The sequence below is a fragment of the Ambystoma mexicanum genome, chromosome 12 (genome assembly GCF_040938575.1).
Source record: "Ambystoma mexicanum isolate Mex_15411 chromosome 12, UKY_AmexF1_1, whole genome shotgun sequence".
NCBI classification, from domain to species: Eukaryota; Metazoa; Chordata; class Amphibia; order Caudata; family Ambystomatidae; genus Ambystoma; species Ambystoma mexicanum.
The window spans coordinates 674,563,575-674,585,182 of NC_090936.1; the positions used below are offsets into that span (position 1 = coordinate 674,563,575).

The window sequence follows — 21,608 nt, forward strand, 5'->3', positions numbered from 1 at the left end:
TGCCTGGACACTCGTACGCAGGGCTCTGCCTACTGGAATTGGCATTTTCCCTACCCATGCTGTCTGGCAACATTCTGGCTGTGAAGGGCAGAACAAGGACTTGCTTTATCCTCCGAGACCCTGAACAGGGCCTGACAGCAACCCAGAAGCAAAGGTACAGCTTGGGCTCTATTGCCATCTCAAACCAATTATTTTTTTAGCTGGCTCGACTACATTTGAGTATTTTCAAGCTGCTACAAGACCTACATAGAGCAGAATTTAACCTTCTATGCTTTTCAAACTTCTTCAGTATATTTTTGGGTCACCTCAACATGTTCAGAAGCATCCGACTCAAACCATCTGGACACTGACTCGGCCCAGTGGGGAGTATCTGTCATCATCCACCTTTGTGACTGACTTCCTCCCCTCGTTACTCTCCTCACCTGAGCTTCCTGAGTCCGAGTTGCCGAGGAGCAGGTGCCGTCTTAGAAGGTAGTCCTTTTCTTTCTTTGGTGGTATGTGTCTGTCTCGAGGAGAAGCCACAGTGACTGCCCGTAATCTGCAGACCTGTGGCCCCTTTCCCGAGGGCAGACTGGAAGATTGGGGAAAAATCCCTAAGGCTAAAAAATAACATAGTTGTAGCTTGATGGATGATGAACTCCGGCGATACTGGAGTGAGTGGAGAAACGCCAAGGGGAGATAGCAAATCTCCAACTTCAGAAGCAATATGGATGTAGAAGGTCCAATACCGTAAGGTAAACAGAGACGAGGAGAATTCAATCCGGGAAGGATCCGAAAAAAAAGCTAGGTAAGCAATAACTGAGTCCCAATCTGAGAGGAGTAGAGTGTGAAGGGTAACACAGCAGGAGGCAAGAAAAGCAGACACAGAAGGCTGCAAAGGGGAAAAGAAAACAAGAGAGTGAGAGTACTACCAAAGTGAAAAGAAGAGAGAAATACTAGAGGAGAGAAAGTACCGAGGCACGGTAAATGGGAAGCCGTATCAAAAAGCCGGCTGAGTAAACAAGTAGAAAAAGGAAGGGAAAGTAGAGGCTTCGGTGTGAAGTGAAAAGCAGGGAAAAAGTAGCGTATTAACCAGAAGGAGAATAGAAACGTCAACGCGGTTGCAACGCGCCGGCCGCTTGGAGCACTGACTGCTAAGTGCTTCCAGTGGCGGCCATGTTGTGCAACACTAGACCGTCACCTCACGTTGGGACGAAAACGTGATGGAACTACCTATGGCGGAACAGTCGTCGGGACAATCTCCACTGCGGTAACAACCGCCAGCAGCCCCGATGTATGACAGTATCTGACTCAAACCGCCTTGAAGCAGACTCGACCTTTAGTGAAGTATCTTACTCAAAACCTCCTTGATGTCCACTAGACAATTGGAAGCACCTGGCTCAACCCACTTATCACTCACACAACAGTTTAGAAAGTAACTAGAAGCCAGGCTTGCTTATTCTTAGCCCCAGAACAAGAGTGAAACCTATCTGTAGTGGTATAGTAACCCTGGCCTGTTTTAAAGGGCCCTAGAGAGATTTACAAACACAGTTTTTAACTTTTTGTAGACATATCCTTGAGTTTGAACAGTTAACAAAAGGCAGTTGCCTACAGACCCCTTTCTTCATACCCAGAGTGCCTCCTTTCCTCCACAGGTCTGCATATTCCTTTAGCAGGGAGGCTTGTTAGTGTTTTCAATAGTGTGGTTCTATTTTTAATTTAAATAAAGACAGCTATTTTTCTTTTTTAAACCTTCAGTGAACATTTCATATAGTTTAGTACACCAGTACTATTGTTGTTTTGTTTTGGGTACTTTATGCTAGTCTGCCGTCACCCATGCTAGCCCAAAGAGGTGAGGGTGTTGTACCATTCACATTGTACTTGTTTCAAATTTTTGATTGCGATCACTGTTGGGTTAGTGGTAGTGTGGGGGTCAGTAGGAGTCTAGAATCCACTACCCATCTCTGAATACCATTTCGTCACAGCAGCATTGCGCTGAGTTATGGGTCACAGAATCTAACCCATTGGGCGGCCTCTTCAAATAGCTGCAGCAAAGAGCAAACATTGTTCTACATTTTTCACTGTGTCTGTATTAAGTAGGCACCATCCAGTTGCCGGTTCTGGCTATTACAGTAGCTGGTCGCGGCATCACTCAGTTATCACAATTGCTCTGGCATATGTGGCATGGAATTGCACAGAGTGATCATTGCAGTTTTCAGTTGGTTATAAGGGAGCTGGTGGCATGACTGCATTATTTGTAACATGTTCCGGGCACTGTATGAGCAGCCAAAGTGGGCGCGGATCCTCTGGGCCACACTTAGCATTTCATTTTTTGGCAGATACTGGCTTTTGAAGCAGGTCTCCACAAGATGGAGGATATGGAAACAGCAAGGTATGTCCATGGTTTCACCTACCTTCAGTAAAGCCACAACACCTGATGCATTGTCGGCTGCAAAAAAAAACATTTGTAAACCAGGAGGAGTGCCACAACCTCCTTTGATTCTCCCAGAGATCATTTCCACTTGGGACCTGCTGCCAAACCCTTCTATTAACAAGGTGGCCTGCAGGCTCATGATATTTGGTGGCTGATGTCCTGCGTTTTGCTGAGGAGAGGTTTGGGGAAGGTGATCCCATACCCATTGATGACATGACACTTGCCTTGAGCACTGGTCGACGTGTTCATTTCTAGATGGAATGTATTCCCCTCTCAGTAGTCCAGTGACATTCCCACTGCTTCCATAATATGGTCATAGACGTGTGGTAGTGAACTTTTAGCGTCGCAGTGCCAACTCGGAATCTTCCAGCCGGGATAAACATGGCCGTACAAAGGAAAAGGGCAGTAAATATATTACAGTACAAAGTCCACTTGTTCCAAACACAAAGAGTGGACCCTTAAAGCAGGCTTGCCTTTGCCGAATCACCTGTAGACTGTTACTTTAAAAGAAGGGGTTTCACACTCCTTTTTTGATTCACTTTTGAACAAAAACCTGAGGAAGAATTCATTGGACCTCTGTTGGGGAATCAGTCCTTCCCAAAGCCCTCCATAGGAGGTGAAGACTGAGTGTTCAAGGTGGAAGCTAGCTCTGCTTCCTAACCATCCCCAGGGTGCATTGGGGTGACCTGCTGCTGGAGCAAGACCTGCCTATCTGCCAGCCACAATGGTACCGAGGACCTCACTCTGCTGAAAAGCCCCTGCAGTTGTGTGCCAGCCCTCCTGCTGTGTTTGGGAGCATGAGAAAAGGACTAATCTTACCCTTGAATCGCTGGATTGGGTTTCAGAGCAACCGGAGAGTCAAGACAACGAGGACCCCTGTGTTTTGGCCGTTAGTTCTATTCATGACTCAAGCTCGTGGGACCGAATCGAACCAACAGGACCCACTGGTCCTGTACCTTTTGAACTAGTTCCCCACTGCACCATGCTCGCTGAGATCGACATTGCCTTGGCTCGAACAAGAAGCCATCAATGCACCCACACGATTCAACCCACATTTTGAACCTCCAGAATCTTCATTGCTGATCTTCATTGACAGTTGACCAGACCCTGAAGGACCCATTGAAATGCGATCTTTGAACACTGCATTAAAATTGCCCTACTCAAACCATGCAATTAGTCACCAGCATCTTTGCCATCATCCCAACTGTCCAACCAACCTTGGTGTCCCTCACGATACACACTTCACTGAGAATCTCTTCAAACAGCAGTGAGCCTCAGTTCAACATTATCACATCCCAAGCAGAGCCCGTCACCTGATGACTTGAATCAACTGGTCATTACCAGCTTTCATCTAAAAACCACTGGAAGCATTGCATCAATCATTGGCACGACATATTGGTTACCCAACAAATCAAACCAGCTCAACTTGGAGTTGCTGCCTTGTCACACCACAACTCAGATCACAGTTTCAAGCCATCACCAGACCTCGACTCAAACCACTAGCGTGTCACATGCTGACCCTAAACTACAGTTACCACGTCTCGAACCAGAACCGATCTTCGAACTTACATTGGTGAGTCATTCGAACAATATTTCTCGAATGTCACCCTGGAACTGCTCTCAACTATCGTTTCGAACCAACTCAACCCCCGTTCCTTCTTGGGATTAGATAAACCACTGCACCCGAATTTGGCTCAATTGGCTCGCAGAGCACCCAGAAGACTGGTTCAATGCTGTTGAACCGCAAAGAACTGCAAAGAAGTATTATTGACAATTAGCACCCTGGGAGGTGCCATCAACCAATGAGAATGGTGTCAGGCACTTCCTTCCCTTCCCCGCTCCCCCTTCACCTTCGCACCTATGTAGCTCCCTACACAGGTGCTAATGATCCCTTCTGTTTTTTCAGAATGAAATAAAAGAAAATGTACCTTTATCCCGACACTGTACGTTAGCCAGGCAGTCCCTATTCAATGTTGATGATGTCCTCAACAATGTAAATGAACTTCCTGGCTGACAGCACTGTGCGGCCATAGGACAGAGTTATGTTTTCTTTCTTTTAAAATAAAATATATATACCTTTAGCACCCGTTTAGGGATCTAAATGGGTGCTAATGGCCATATGCCCATCGGTGGCAGGCTGACTCTATAGGTAACAGCCTGCCACCCTTGTTAAGGGACCCTTAATTGGGCAGAAGGCCGTTGCCTACAGGGTTGACCCACCACCTCGGGGCATATTGCCTCATTAACTGCCCCTTTGGTTCAGCTTTGGGCCCTAGAGGCTGGCTAGGACACTTAAAGCCCTTTTTGCACCAGAACATATCCTTTTTTGCAAACATTGTGTTCTTTGCTTGCCTTTCACCCTGATTCATTATCCAGAGTGCTGCCTCTTTCTGTCGGTGTATACTCTTTGTTCTTTCCTGGTGGGTTTTGTGCTGTGTTTTTCTATGTAGTTATTATTGCATATGGTGTTTTTAATTGAAGTATATGTTTGTATATAACCTTGATTGGACATTCTTTTATTTAGGACTGTTCTACTTCGTTGTTTGGCTGGCTACTGAATCAAATTCACACTCCTATTGAGAGTATAGACTTCCCTCGGCCCATGACCACAAAAGGCAAAGAGGGATATTTCTTAACTGTTCCTGGTTTAGCTTTATGATTGCGTTCACGCTTGGTTTGTAGAAGTGTGAGGGCTGAGTAGGAGCTTTAGCCTATGCTCATCCTTGTACTCCTGCAGGGATGAAGTCAATTGATCACAGAAGGATCCTAAAGGAATCCCTTTTTAGTTTTGGCGCTTTGTGGCATAATCTACAAATATCGCCAAAAACATTGCTACTGTAAATGAAAAGATAAAGGTGAAGGGGAGTTCGGGAGTAGTCTATTGCGTTGGCATGGCAACTTGCCGAAGTACCATTCGGGCCTTGACCTCTCTCGCTCACGTCTGCCAGCCTGCTGTTGTTGCTGGGGAGCTGTGCGCGCTCAGAAGTAGGAGCAAAATTACTGCACTTAAGGAGATGCCCGTTATATTTAAATTTCTATGCATCAATCCTTGTTTTCAGTGGGACTCCTGTGGACTATGATTCATGTCCGGCGCGGAGTGATCTATTTTCCAGTTGAGGCTGCAGCACCATCTTTTCAAGACAAAGCTTCAACTCGCCTGCTTTGTGTGGCGGGCGGGAGAGTGCAGGCTGCTTTGCCGGCAGGGCTCAAGCCCCTTGACCCCAAAGTGTGTGAAGAGAGGTTGGGTCGAGGAGGCACCGCATAGTAAGGTAGCCCGGCCCGGCATTGCCGCCGCTGGGATTATCAACGCTGCTCTGGTTGACTACCCCAAAGTGTGTAGAGTGTTGTGTAGAGAGTGTTGTTAGCTTGTGGCAATGGGGAAGGTTTATCAGGTTTTAGCTGCAGAGGAGGAGAGATGCAGATGATGTTAAGGTGGGGCAGATTAATGACAGCGCCATGCGTTAAACCCGGTATCACAGGTTTCCCCCCTTCTCACCTGTCTATGTTGCCTGATGTCCTCTTTAGGTGGAGTCTTCTTTCATATGGTTCGGGATTTAAATAAGCCCGCTCGGCCATCCTCGGCTTCCAGATTACGTTCAGCTTCGATGTCCAGGATCACGGGACACTCCAGGAGTATTCAAGAAGGTGTTGGGGGCACGCGGAAGCGGCACAGGGATTCCGGGAAGTAGGAAAGAGGGAAGAAGTCGGGAGAAGGGAATCCAGGGGTCAGGGGATAGCAAGTAGCACTAGAGAAGGTTCGGAGCACACGTCCAATCACAGCTAGTAGCAGCGTTGAGACGCGCGGGGCCGCGGGGGTGTGGCTTCTTTATAGAGGACGCTGCGTAGAACGTGAAGACTGGCAAGAAGCGTTCTGAGCTTGCCGCCATGTTGGTAGTATTATGGAGTGTAAGGCCCGACGTGTCAGGGACCAGGAGGCCCAGAAGGGGTGAGTTCGATGGTTCATGACAGCATGCCTCCTCCGGAAACTCGTTCCACCGGGTTTGCCCGGATGTAGAGATGGAACCTTCCAAGTAGCCTGGGGGTATTTAGATTTGAGATAGGTTCCCAAGTGCGTTCACTGGGGGGATATCCTTTCCACTCCACCAGGTACTGGAGTTTGCCACGTCTATATCTAGAATCGCAAATCCTGGAGACCTCCTACTCCAGTTGGTCAATGATGAGTACTGGTTTGGGCCGAAGGTTAGTTCGAGAGGTCTGAACATATGGCTTTATTAAGGACGTGTGAAAGACTGGGTGGATTTTCTTCCAGGAGTCTGGAAGCTTGAGTCGGTAGGCCGCTGGGTTGATGATTTCCTTTATAAGGAATGGCCCATAATATAGAGGAGCCAATTTATTTGGTCGCAAATGCTGTGGTAGCAGTTTCGAGGACAGCCAAACCTTATCCCCTATTGTGTAGGAGGGGCTTGGTCTTCGTTTGGAGTCAGCATACAGTTTAGTCTGGGTCCTGGCCTTTTCTAATTGTTCTTTGGCTTCTCTTTGAACATTAATGAGCATTTCAATCCAGGAATCGACTGTTGGAACTGGTGTAGGATGAGGAAGGATGGAGGGTAGAACCGAAGGGTGGAATCCTTGGCTACAGAAAAAAGGACTGGTCTTAATAGCATAGTGGTCTGAATTATTATAGGCGAATTCTGCCACTGGTATTAAGAGGGACCAATCGTCCTGGACCTTGGTAGCGAAGCAACGGAGGTATTGTTCCAAGGTTTGGTTTACGCGCTCTGTGGATCCGTTGGTTTGGGGATGATATCCTGAGGAAAGAGCACGTTGGATTCCTAGTATTTGGCAAAGATGTTTCCAGAACTGAGAAATGTATTGGGGCTCTCTGTCTGATATGATCTTGGAAGGAAGTCCATGCAGTCGGAATATGTGTTCCAGGAAAATTCCAGCAATTTCTGACGAGAATGGCAGTTTAAACAGAGGTGTACAATGGGCCACATGGGTGAACAAATCAATGGTGAACATGATGGTTGTGTATCCCCTGGAAGGTAGTAATTCCACAATGAAGTCTGTTGCTATGAATTCCCAAGGCCTTGTTGGAAGTGGAGGTTGCTGCAATAGCCCCGCTGGTCTCTTGTTGTCATGTTTGTTTTGATTACGGAGAGAGCATGCCTGGATATACCTTTGTACATCAGCTTTCACTCCAGGCCACCAAAATTGCCTTTGTATTAATCGGAGGGTATTGGTAATACCACGATGCCCGGAGTAAAGAGTATTGTGACAGAGATTTATTATCCTTTGCTGTAGTTTTTGTGTTGGGATGACCAAGGCATTGTCTTTGAACAAGTATCCATCTTTGGTCTTCAGTTTACACTGGTTCTTGTCCGAGATACCTTTCCAGAGTTCCGAGGATTGAGTCTGACTGTGGACTTCATCAAGGAGGCTGGTCGCCTGGGCTACAATTATTGTGTGGGGAAACATCTTGGGAAATGCTCGGTCATCAGGAGGTTCATAGTCAGGGCGCCGAGGCAAGGCGTCAGCAATTACGTTTTGTGTTCCCGGAACATGGTGAATTTGGACATGGTATTGAGCAAAGAACACCCAACGGGCCTGACGGCTGTTCCTGCATTCCAGGGCCTGCAACACTTGGAGATTTCGATGGTCCGTCCGAACCTGGACAGGATGTTTAGCTCCTAGAAGTAAATGACGCCACTCGGTGAAGGCTTGACGGATGGCTAGAAGTTCCTTTTCTAAGATTGAGTAATGAGTTTCACTGGAGGTCAATGTCCGTGAAAGATAGGCAATAGGATGTTCCAGCCCGTCATCTAGTTCCTGTTTCAGAACTGCTCCAATGGCATAGTTAGAGGCATCTGTTTCCACTAGGAATGGTCGATTTATATCAGGTTGAACCAGGATGGGGGCTTGTGTAAATTCTGTTTTTAGGCGTTGGAAGGCCTGCTCCTGGGCTGGGGTCCAATGATAGGGAGTATCTTTCTTCAACAAGCAGATGATCGGTTGAACAATCTCGGAGAAGGATGGTATAAACTTCTGATAGAAATTGGCCAAGCCTAGGAAAGATTGGATCTGTTTTACGGAGGTCGGAGTTGGCCAGGATAGTATGGCTTTAACCTTGGATTGATCCATGCCTATGCCATCTGGTCTAAGGACAAATCCTAGATAGTGAACAGTGGAAACATGAAAAAAGCATTTCTCAGGTTTTGCTAGAAGCTTGTGTTCACGTAGCCGTTTTTTAGGTTAGTATCTAGGTATTCACAAAGGGCCTTTTTCTCTGGTTCAGACAGGATGAACATCCTTCCAAAGGGAATCACGGCTGAAGGTTCGGATTCAATAGCACAGTCCTCAGGCCTATGGGGTGGTAGTGCTTGGACAATAGCAGAAGAGAACACATCGGCGTATTCCTGGTAGGTTTTAGGAACCTGGATGATGTTGGAGACCATAAGAGGATCCTGCTGAGTTGTTGAATGTTCTTCTGATGTTGTCGGTGAAGGATCCTGGAGCAGACAATGGGACATGCAAAATTCGGAACCTAGGAACAGGGAACCTGCTGTCCAATTGCTGTATGGGTTGTGTTTTTGTAGCCAGGGCATACCCAAAGCCATTGGGTAATGGCAGATTTTATGATGTTAAACTTTATCCTTTCTCTGTGATGGTTTATAGCAAGCTCAATTTCCTTAGTCTGAAGGGTTATGGGTCCAGAAGAAAGAGGTCTTCCATCAATTGCTTCTACAGGGTGCTGGACGTTCCGGGATTCGTAAGGAATATGATGTTTAAGGACCCATTCCTGATCTATGAATATTCCCATGGCCCCACAGTCCACGAGTGCCAGAATGGGGTAGGATTCCTTCTTAGATGACGATAGAAAAGCCTGTAAGACTACCAGGGAGTTTTGTCCAGGAGAGTTCAAGGATGGTATACATGTGGAGCCTGCATCTCTCTCCCGAAACTGAGCTCCATCTAGGATCGGGAGCTGGCGTTTCCCGAACGCCGTGGAGGGGCTAAGGGACATTCTCTGACTAAATGCTTGTCCGAGGCACAGTACATGCATAAGCCAGTATGGATCCTTCTCAGCCTTTCTTGGGGTGATATGGGTCCACAGAAGGCCCCTAGCTGCATGGGTTCAGGTTCATTTGTAGGAACAGGAGAATCTTCGGATTTTGAAGGGCTCACAAGAGGATTTTTTGGATGGTTGACTTGGTCTTCCTTTTCTCTGCCTTTCTTTCCTGGATGCGGAAATCAATTTGTAGAGCAAGATCCATAAGTGCCTGGTAAGAACTAGGACGTGCTACCCTGGCTAATTCATCCTTAACATCTTCATTTAGCCCTCTTCGAAAGAGAGTGAAGCAAGCTTCAGAAGGCCAACCCGCTTCTTTAGCCAATTGCTTGAATCGAGTTACGTAGGTGAGCATGTCCTGAGAGCCTTGCTGGAAATCGAGTAAACGTTCTTGAGCACTAAAGACCTGTTCTGGGCAGTCAAACATAGTCTTTAGTGCTTGAATGAATCCATCATAATCATCCAAAAGGGAATCTCCGGTGTTAACTAATGGTGTGGCCCAGGCTAAGGCATTCCCGGAGAGGTGAGAAATAATAAAGCCCACTTTAGCCCTGGGGGTGGAAAAATAATAAGGTTTAAAGGTAAAGTGGACCAAACAAGAATCCAGGAATCCTCTGAGGGTTTTTGCACAGCCGTCATATTTGTCAACAATGCCGCCCGATAGCACGCTGTCCTTTGAGGCAGAGTCGGGTGAAAGTACCAATTGTTTCAGCGTGGCGTTCTCCGCTTTAAAGTTCTGTACTTCGGTTGATAGTTCTTGCATGCCACGCATAAGATCCTGGATGGCCGCCTCCATGTCTGTATCGACTTCGGTCAGGTGGCGTCTCAATCTGTCACAGGTTTCCCCCCTTCTCACCTATGTTGCCTGATGTCCTCTTTAGGTGGAGTCTTCTTTCGTATGGTTCGGGACTTAAATAAGCCCGCTCGGCCGTCCTCAGCTTCCAGATTACATTCAGCTTCGATGTCCAGGATCACGGGAAACTCCAGGAGTATTCAAGAAGGTGTTGTGGGCACGCGGAAGCGGCACAGGGATTCCAGGAAGTAGGAAAGAGGGAAGAAGTCGGGAGAAGGGAATCCAGGGGCCAGGGGATAGCAAGTAGCACTAGAGAAGGTTCGGAGCACATGTCCCATCACAGCTAGTAGCAGCGTTGAGACGCGCGGGGCCGCGGGGGTGTGGCTACTTTATAGAGGACGCTGCGTAGAACGTGAAGACTGGCGAGCAGCGTTCTGAGCTTGCCGCCATGTTGGTAGTATTATGGAGTGTAAGGCCCAACGTGTCTGGGACCAGGAGGCCCAGAAGGGGCGAGTTCGATGGTTCATGACAGCCGGTCTGTTTGCAACCGGTTAGGTTTTTTAAAACAGGAAAGCGTTTTATCCACAGCTTCCTTTATGTGCACGCACTAAGATTGGCTTTGTTGCCGGCAGCAGGGGTTGCCTTTGTTGGCGCGGGTTTATTTCTCATATGCACTCTCAAAGATTGTCTTTGTTTTGCGAGACTGGGTATTTTTAAATGTAAATGGTAGCATGGTTTTTGCTTCTTTTCCTCTGCATGTCAGGCACGCTTTGTTCATTTAATATGGAAGGATTCGTAGGTTCTTCAGTTTGAAGGTGGAGTGCTGGAGGTATTGGTCCGTCGCCTCGCTGGTGGTAGAGAGAGGACGGCGGGCACACAATGGTAGAGCGGGACGAGCGGTTGCTTTTTAGATTGAAACTGACTAACTTGCCTACTGGCTATGCTTTCTAGAGGGGCTCTGTGCATTTCTTAGAGCTATTTTAAGTAGCAAATGATTTCTGCCCCGATTACTTTTGCCTGCACCATTCTAAGTACACCAGCGCCCACATTATCCTTTCAAGCTAGTGCTACAGCCTGCTCTCAACTTCCGAGCCAGGGTACTCGATGATACAATAGGAAAAAGGCAAAGGCAGTATGCAGATAACAGCACACGTGTACTTACAACAATGGGTAGACTAACATTGTTGAGTGAAAATAATGGCAGCACACTTAATTGCAGCTTAATTAGACTATAGTGGCAGTGAGTGATCGCAGCACACCTGCTTGGCGCACCACATCGCAAGTTGCTGGTGGTGCGCCTAGGTCCAAACAGAGATGTGCAGAACGTTCTCTGCAAATGACCTCTTTGTGTTTTGGTGCCCAGTGTATGTAAGCGCGCAGTTAAAGGTATCCCAATGGGCGCTTCAAAAAATATGTTGGGTGCAGTCTTCCTTTAAGTCACGATGCCTTCATGAGACGAGCATCATTGCCACCAGAGGCGTTGCTAGGAGGCGCTGAGGGGGATATAGCCCCGGGTCTTTTGGTTGTAGCCAGTGGTAGAAATGGAAAAAATGTGGTGGGGGATCCCACAACACAAGTGCGGGGGTGGGGGAGGAGTTTGGGGGGATGCCAGAGGGGGCGTGGTCTAGAGGGGGCGGGGCTCGTATACATCCAGCAATGCTGGAATAATTAAAAATCAAAAAATGACATGTTGCAAGCATTGTCAATTGCACACCAATGCCAAAGCTGCAGTAAAAGGCAATGCTGCCGGTGCTTTTTCCAGCGCGATTCATGGGCTTGGGCGGCTGACTCTGGCCGGATCCCGAGATTCGGCTCCATATCTGGTGCCGGATCTCGGATGCGTCGGGAGCCGGCCCAATGACCAGCACTGGTTGTGGCACGGGATAGAAGCTGAGGGACTGCCAGTCCCAACATTACCGTAGCGCCTGATCTTTTCCAAACCTAGCAACATCCCTGATTGCCACAATGCGAGCTCCAGGAAATGATCTTCTGGTCTGTGGCGCGATTGTTCAACTTCCACAGACGCGACGGGGCTGATTGTTAAAAGGCGTGTCCGCCTGTTAATCGTTGCGGGAAATAGCGTTATAGCATGGCGAGGAGTCTCGGGATCACTACAGCACAATAAGTAATTGTAATTGGTTATTTATTACACTTAACACTTTCTCAGTGTGGACCCGGGGATCGAACCTGTGTTGCTCCGCTTCGTCTTACATCCAAGGCGAGCACGTTGCCCCTGAGCTATCCTCCCAAGACAAGTAGTGCTGGCGAGTTGCATAAGCACTGACAGAGGGGTTTTACTTTTGCGAGGTTAAATGAGGCTAATGCAGGGAAGTTCGGGCTTGCATTATTTTGCAGTATGGGACGCATCGTTTTCATTTCAGGGCGGCATAAAATAAAGCTGCAGATATGAATCTAATCTACATGTTTCCATAAGAATGTACATGTTGTCATGTTGCCACAATTGTGAATTTTGCAAATGAGCTTTGTGGGGCTGCGTTGGGATAGGACTTGAAATCCGAAACGTAAATATTTGCATCACTGAAAGTTTGGAAGGTGTGTTGTCTAGTGATTACATTGCGCGTTTGGTTACATTTGGAAGCCAGTAGCTCCCAAATGTAACCAACCGCGCAAGCCATGGTTGCAGGCCGCCCATAGGAGGGCAATAACGTAAGGAGGAGTTTAGGTTGGCTGGCCCCTGTTGAAGGGGAGATGAATGAAGCATAATAACGAAGCACGGTTAGGGTACCCCTCAAATGAATGTTTAGAGCACGGGCCTAGTAATGTCAAGGTTGCAGGCACTCTCCGTTTTTCCTGAAGAATGACGTATGTACATCTGCCAGCTGCCCGCTGAGTGACATTCCTCGGTTTATTATGCTTCATTGAGCCAGCAATGCATTCTCACGTTTTGTGCCTGCGGATGGTACCACAGGCTGTTATTGGAACGCTTTTTCAGTCATAATCGCCAGGGTGTATGGGCTATCAGTGGAGTTCACCCCTCCCTACCCCCTTCCTACCCAACCAGTGTCACGTGAGCAGTGCACCATGGGTAGATATGCTGCTGCTCTAATAACTGGGTACAAACCGGAGCGAGTCACATTAGCACCCAGAGTATCCAGTGCTTTAAGTGGGGTGAGAAATTAAGAGGGGGGTGGTCATGTGTGGGCGTGGCTTCCATTGTGAGCGTGGTCTGAAAAGTGTACAAACCATGGTAAGGTGTGCAAACAAATATATAAATGTATGTGCGCATTTATGTATTTGTATGCGTACCTTACTATATGGTTTGTGTACTTTTCAAGGCATCTTTTATAAAGCTTTGAGGACCGACAAAACCCTATCTTTCTCCATCAACAAAGCTTTATCATAGATGGTTCGAATTAATTGTGTACTTTTCAAGCAATCTTTTATAAATATAGAAAATATGTTACATATTTCTATATTTATAAAAGATATCTTGCTCCGGCCCACTGAAAGCATTGAGAGAACCCAACCCCTCCCACAAAGCATTCTGCTCTCCCTTAACAAACATCTGTTTTGCCGTTTAAATGGCCTGGGCTGCGTTCCCTCAAAGACAATCGGTGAGATGTACAGTTACACGCGTGTGGGGTTTGATGCAGACATTGGTCCTCATTACGAGTTTGGAGGTAGCCATGCCGTTTTTACCGGCATGGCTACCCCCAAACTCTGGTCCGGGTCCCGAAAAATGGGAATTACTGGGCCATTCCGACCTTTGAGTGCCCGGTAATTCCCATTCGCGGGACCCAGTCCCGGTACGACCCCATTTGAGCCCCCATAGGGCTCAATGGGAATGGGGAGGATGGTAACAACGGTCCCGTTAATAACGGGGCCGTTGCTATCATCCGGTAATGCTCGCTGGTAGTGCTTTGCACGTCTGGTCTGACCAGGTGTGCAGAGTGGCCCCCGCGAGCAGAACTCGTAATGTTGCGGCGAGGTAACAACAGTGCCGGTAGCAATACCGGTGCCGTTGTTGCCTTACCGCAACACTTATAATGAGGCCCACTATGTGCCAGGGGAGCAAACACAGCACAGGGGGAAGGAGCTGTTGTGTGAAAGATAATGTGCAGACTGACACGGCAGAGATGTTTTTATGGGAGAGCAAAAGGGGCACTTGCCCAGGGCCCCCACATTGGAGGGGGCCCCACAAGGCTAGCTGATCTGAAGAAGTAAGATTCCATTGTTCACCAGTCTTAAATAGCACACGTCAGGATATTTTACGGGGTGCTGCTGAGGCTCTAAACCCATTGTCTGTCTGTTTTGGCAAGTGCATTCTGCCTTGATCAATTCATCATGTATTGCTTTCTGTGTTCACGGTGGTATACATAGTTTGTGTGTTCCTTATGGCACAACTCTGTAGCATTCTTTCCTTCCTGTGAGAATTATGTTGATTATGTGCAATAGGCAATGGTGAAATGCATATTTATAAATTAAGTGCCACAATGGTTCAGAAGTTAGCTCAGTGTGTGAAGCACCCATTGCAGAGATATGTGTTCATATGCAAAATTAGAATATCACTTTCCAGCAAGGCTGACTGAGCCTTTCCTATGTCTGAAGTTTATAAACCTGCCTGCACATGTACTTGGTTTGGCAGAACAACATCTGCTATTAACAGCAATGTACCTGTACCAGATAGGGGTTGCTATAAAAGCTAATATATCACCCGTATGATGAAGGTCTAGGAATTGGTTTGTTCAGATGGAGTGTTGTCAAACCTAGGCAATCGCCTCCAACTATGGCATAAACTGTTAGTCCAAGAGGTGAATAAGTATCCAAATGCAAGACTATGGAACAACAGTGTTCATGTTTGTATCCTGGATTTGCCAGCAGACGGTACAGTTATCCTGGTCAAATCATCTAATATAGTTTACATTACTGTGCTGTCTTCTGTGAGGTTTGCCTTCTTGCATGCTGCTGGTATCGTTTAGCCCATTACTTGATCTTTCTTCTTATGTAGACCATTTGGGTGGAAGGGTTGGTAGACAGAAGAGAGCGGACCATATGTTGCAGGCCTCAGGCAAGCCTATTTTAAGGTCTGCTTGTTTGACACAAAAAAACGGTTTGCTTTTTGGGAAAAGTCAAAGGTTTGTATGCACGTTTATAAATGTAAATGTCACAAGCCATTGTTTTGGAATTATTTAAAGCTTTCAAAATACAAAAGACAAACCCAGATTAAATGTGTTAAATCACATCGATTGGTATGCATGTTCTTATATGCTTCACTTGATGATGGAGAGAATGAAGCTAGAATCATTCTCATTTTGCATAACACCCTCCTACAACATTTTGTTTAAAACTTGTCATGTTTGATAATGTGATTTGTGTACTTTCCAAGTCTGTTTTTTTATAAACTGAGATTGTTTTAGTTCATGGTAAGAACTGGAAAAGAAAGTGTTCAAATGCAGACATTGCAGAGTTGGCACACAACCCAGCTTCACCCCTTAACCCCATGTGTGATCCTGGGCATCTCATTTAATCTTGTATTGCCTAACCTCTCAATGTTGCAGGTCCCTAAACCTTTCAAAAATGTCAGGCCTTCCGAGTGATTTCCTTCTGATGGTATGATGTTCATAAAAGCCTTATTCATGGTTTCACTCTGTTAATAGTGAGCATATTTATATTGCACACCACAGGCATTTGTTCCTTTGATATCTAATGGCAACACTATTTGAAAACCATATCCCACTTCTAATCTCAGTTTGTCTGGATAAAGACACCTTCTTGGTAGCTTCTGATCTGCCTCCACTATCCATGCTACGGTATGTGTACCGTTCTCCTTCCTTCCAATTGGTGATCTCTATCCATGCATGAGAACTTTTGCATTCTGCGAGGCAGCTAATGTGAGTTCTCTGTCTATTATGGGTTACATGTACCTTTTACATACGGTCCTGCATAGATACTACATCTACCTTCCTGGATGTTATTGATAAAAAGTATCCTGTATGTACTAGAACAGTAACCCCTTTGTAGACTGCCAATGTTGGTTTTCAAATGCTACTTGTTTATCATTCTGATTAGAGCAAGAATGAAGAGGGCAAGGGGACTTAAAGGGAGTAAACGTGCTTATCATGCTGCGAGACAGCATATCAAACTATAGGTTGTGAGCGCGACAGGTGGGGTTGGAGGGCGCAACCAGTATTTTTGATCCCTTAATTCCTTTGGTTTGGTGGAGGGGGGGCCCCAAAGATGTCCGTGCCCAGGGTGTCAAAAGTGCTTAAAATGGCCTTGTGACACGGAACCTGTGTAGGGTCAAGGTCGTAATTGTGCCCCTCTCAGCCCCATTAACCACACTCTGGCCTTTCACGTGTGTTGTTTATGCAGCAGGCCGTTTTGCATTTTATCGTTGATATTATGCAGCGGCCCATGGATTCTCGCAAGCATTGCAAAGTGGTCTCGCTGAAGGCATTGCATTCCTAGGCAGACTCTAACCACTCTTTTCATCAAAGGTACAAAAGTGTCACAGAGTTCTCTGGATGTATTGTTGCCCTCACTTGGCGTAGATGTATTGATGCTGGAGGTATCCAGCTCCTCCGGAGGTGTGCAGGAAACATGTTTCAACTCCAAAGTGCAATGATGCAATTCTGAAATAAACAAATGCACAGAAATGACATGGCAATGACTATTTTGCCGAGCCGCCATTGTAATGGCTGATGGACTTTATTATTAGCACATTTATTCAGCGTCACATAGCTACAGCAAGTGACAGAGCCCAGAAGCAACATAGCGCTTTACACCACCACCCATCCCACCCTCTTTATCTACTCAACCCTAACGCTTCACCCCCACCAGGCACCGCACCCCCTCTCTCTGGCTCAACCCACCCTGCACCCTTTATTCCCCCACAGACCTTGCCCACTCTACCCCCTCTATTCCTCCATCCACATCACCCCCTCTTACCCTACCTCTCACACTGTCTCTTCTCTTTCTTACCCTCCCACCCTCGCCCTTTCTCGCTCATATTTCCTTTGCACATCATCAATGGCACCGTCTATCAATGGCTTCCTCCCTTGCTCTATTCCCCTTCTCATTCTGCACCCCTTATCGCGCCCTCATTTAAAACTTTGCTCTCTCCTTCCTGCACCCACATGCCTATAAATGCAACATGCAAAGAACATACCAGTAACCGCCAAAACTATTGGCATTGCCAATGCATGTGTTGTTCACTCGTGGCCACCATACCATTGGGTGGATTACAGTCCTGACCAAGGTGCATGAACGCAGGGCTTGCGGGCTCTTTGCAAATTACAGCAGTTCCTGCATTGTTATTACACATGCCCAACATTCACTTAGAGGGCTTCACAGCTAGGACTATATGAAGAAGCTGGGAGACCTGGACATAAGCACGTGATGCCTCTTCCATAAGTCAATGTGCGTGCTTGTTGGTGTGCCGCCTCCTTCTTTTCATGGTGTGCCTGTTTCAATGTTACCCATTATAATCTTGCCTTTATTTTTGTTTCAGTTACTGTAACGGATGCATGCTGGATCCAGACTGCGGCTTCTGCTACCTGATCAATGGCTCCAGTGTTGTGGATTCGTCGTGTGTTCCTGTTGATGCCGATTCCACCGCCAAAGCTGCCTGGGGGAGGTACCGTCACAAAGTGCACGTGTGCACTCTGTCATTGCAATGGATTCCTGTGAAATCAATGTGCTGTGCGCGGGGGTGTTGCTAGGCCTGGAAAAGATCCAGGGCTACGCTAATGTCGGGACTGTCAGGACTGGGGGCTATCTATCTTTTTGGTTGTAACCCCTGAGATTCTATCTGGGGCTACAACCAAAAGACCCAGGGCTGTAGCCCCCTTGATCCCCCCTAGCAACACCTCTGGCTGTGCTATTGGACGAACCTCACACCTGCGGGGTTGCAACCAGTCGTACTTATTTTATGGCTCAGGAGGAAAATATGGTAGATCCATTCAAGAATGTGTTTTGCTGGCAAGCCGTGCATTTTAGGAGAGTGCTTACGTGCTTTCAGTGATCCATAGAGGTTCTGGTGTTTGCTACAGGTACTGCTTTACTTGATCCGGTACCTCCAAGATCCTAGCGGTAGCATAGTATGCTATGATAGGTTATTTGTAACACGCTTAATACCCAGAGGTTTCTAAGCACGGACCCGGGGATCGAACCTGTGGTGCTCCGTGTGGTCTTGCTTCCAAGGTGAACACGTTGCCCCTGAGCTATCCTCCCGATGGTGCAAGAAGTGCTTTTGAGACAGTCCACGCCCATATAATAACTTCTTAATGATTTTCGTACAAGGATCCTATCAGAATCGTATAAGATCTTACATAAATCCGACTTCAAATGTATATGTTGTTTATCAGAATTCAATAAGTATTTCACTGTCATATAAGTTCTTATAAAGTTATTGTTCCCAATATCCCACTAGTTTGTCACAGGTTCTTATATGCTACTTATAGGAATCGTATAATGCATTTTTGGAAGGGCTGCCATGGCTCTCACACCACCAGCAGTTTTCCAAAGCAGTCGTTCAAGTAGTGTCGCACCCGGGGTCCATCAGGCCATCAGGTAGGGAGAACCACAGTGAACGTTACATTGCTGCTGGCAGAGCAGCACCCCCAAGTCACCCTGCCTGCAGCCTTACTGCTGACAACAAGGCAGCCAGGTACTCAGGAAATGACACTTGCACCCGCTTCTCATCTCACATGGATCTGAGGAGTGCCCCTGAAGCAATGAGTGATTTTGCTTTGTTGTTTGTAGCAGCCGCAGGCAGTATCTTTGCCATATTCATGGAGCAAGATGACTGTGAGGGTGGGGGCGTTCGAAGGGTAGGGTGGGGCCTAACTAAGGAGCAAGCTGCATGGTTCCGTTTGAAATCGTCTGTTTCCATGGTTTCCAGCATATGGTATTACCACGGAGAACAACACGTGCAGTTAAATTGATGTCACTTTCCTGTGCCTTACCTTCTTGACATTCCATTCTTACTTATTTCTATAAAAAATTCAAATGTAATGTTCAGATTGATTTATCGTGTGGTAGGTTTTGTGCACTTTGCATTATGCCTGCTTTATTAAACCAGGACTAATGTCTGGCAGAGGGACTCCCAGGACCCCCCTTGTTAATTTGCATAATTTAAGTAACTTTAGGTCTCACCCTAAGTTACAAGGGAATCCAGATGTGAACCCCTTGCTCACTATTCTTGGAGAGGCACAGCTCCATCCTACTGATGAGGTCCAACTCGACCAAAACACGTGTCTGGGATTGCTGTTGGTACTCTTGTTCAGAGGAGAATTGCCTAGCATTTCGGTGCTGGACTGCACCAGGGCAGGACAAAGACTGAAATGTTTTGGATATTTATCCTCTGTGAAAGATAATGCGCTAAAGAATCTGGGTAAGTATCTTGTAACCAGGACTAATGTCTGGCAGAGGGACTCCCAGGAACCCCTTTGTTAATGTGTATGCTTTATTAATGACACATTGATTTAAGCTCTTGAAAGACAACTACTAATAAAACCTTGCTGTTGTCCAATTAGAGACCACTGTTGTCTTATCGTCTGTCGTCCCTTGCTTCAGAGCCAGCTTCTACACTAAACTGCTTTGTATATCCCGGGCAATTCCTTTTATTTCACTGTTCTTTATTATCATAGTAAGTCAAACTTGAGTGCACACATGCATATTTGTGGTTCACCTGCAGCGTGGACTGGAAATATGGTTAATGGATTACTCACAGACCCCGTAACTAGTAGACTTGGGTTCAAGTCCTAGTTTTGCCACTTGACCTACGTGTGTGATCCCGGGCAAAAATTAAAGATTTCAATGTACCTCATTTTCAGTGCATGCATGCGAAGTGGGAGTTACTGTCTATAGATGTCTTTCTGACAGAAGGGGAGTTCTACCAGTAAGAAACACAAGAAAGGGGGTAATAATGGTCTGTATGTCACACTTCCAGGAAAATCTCGTGTTGTGACTTGTTGCTACCTTGCGCCCCTCCCCAAATTCTCGTCATACTTATCACCCTGTCTACTGGTGACTGATCCAAAAGATAGAGGTGCTTTCCAGAGAGGTGCAAAGGTATTGTGGATTGAAAAGTAGTAAATGCCTCTTGCAGTTAACGGTACCGAGTGATGTTGCTTTCATTCTTGAAATTATTTGTGAGACTATCAACTGCTCCATTTGGCAAATCACACTGTTATGTGATTAGCAAGTACAGTAGCTCAGTGATCACTAAGGCTAATTTAATCTATTGCTGGGGATGTCTATAGTTACAAGAGAAGGGCTTGATGGACACCCCTGCGACAAAAAAGGGGTCAGTCAAGGCCTCTATCTGTCCTCCAAAATCAGCTACTCCAGCACCTGGCTTCACTCCAAGATTTAGGCCCAACTCTGCAAGGATGGTTCCAAATTTGGTCAGCTGCACACCTCGAGATCTGGTAGGGAGAGTCCTTATATGAGGCGGAGTGACCTATTTATAAGACAAATTACATCACTGATGTCATCTTTCTCACAAAATTCATAGGGCAGTGGTCAAGGAGTCCCTCCCACTCCCCCTTAGACAGGAACTAAATGACCTTAAGTTCAGAAAAAACAGAAAACAGGTAAATTTTCACCTCAAGATGCCCTGCCCTCCCTGATTCTTAGTGCCTGACTGTCCTGTGTGTTATCTGTTGTCCCCATTTTATTGTCCAAGCGCCCTGATGCCCACGGACTGCGGTGCTATATGCACACATAAATAAATAAATATATATATAAAATAAATTTACGGGCCGATAGGTCCAAAGAAAGTGGGTGTGTTTTGGGAAGCCCCAGGAGGATACCCCATCCATCATCTAAATTCGACAGGGGGTTGGGTCAGGTTTTTTTTGCACATGGAAATCTCACTTATGACAAATGCCCTTTCTCATATTATGCCACGTATGCCATCATCAGGGATGCGCATAAACCTTGTTTGGTGTCTGTACGACGTATTGGTGCAAAGCTACAGTATTTTCTCATTTACGCCAGAACTATATTAATGGAAAATCCGGCACTCGGTGGGCAGAATATGGATATCATTTTACATATTTCTTCAAATTTCCATGGTTCTCGCAGTTATGCAGAGATCACAACCAAGTTTCCCCTTGTAACTTGTGGTGTGTTGGTGTTGCAAAAATAATTTTTGGCTTAACAGAAGCAGGTCACTGACAGCTTTTCAGAAATCCCAACATGAACCATGTACGATTAATATTTCCCAAGTTGTCCCCTAAACAACATATCTCTCATTCTGTGCTATGGGTGTGAAATCTTCCTTAACTCGTCTCCCACCCCCCCCCCCATAGAAGAGATCTGGATTTAGCTCTGACGTCAAGAGGGAGGCTTTTGTTTAGGTTAGCCGCAAAGCTTCAAAGGCTGATGGCCAGCTTTATGACGAC

At 46.5% G+C, this 21,608-nt stretch overlaps 1 protein-coding gene across 1 annotated transcript in view; it reads left to right on the top strand.

The window, feature by feature from the left end:
- Positions 1-21,608, top strand: part of SLC2A13 (solute carrier family 2 member 13) — a 2,060,320-nt gene that overhangs the window by 1,720,198 nt on the left and 318,514 nt on the right. The window contains exon 7 of the mRNA XM_069629212.1: positions 17,708-17,833. Coding sequence (XP_069485313.1) covers positions 17,708-17,833 — 126 coding nt within the window. The remainder of the gene's footprint in view (positions 1-17,707; positions 17,834-21,608) is intronic.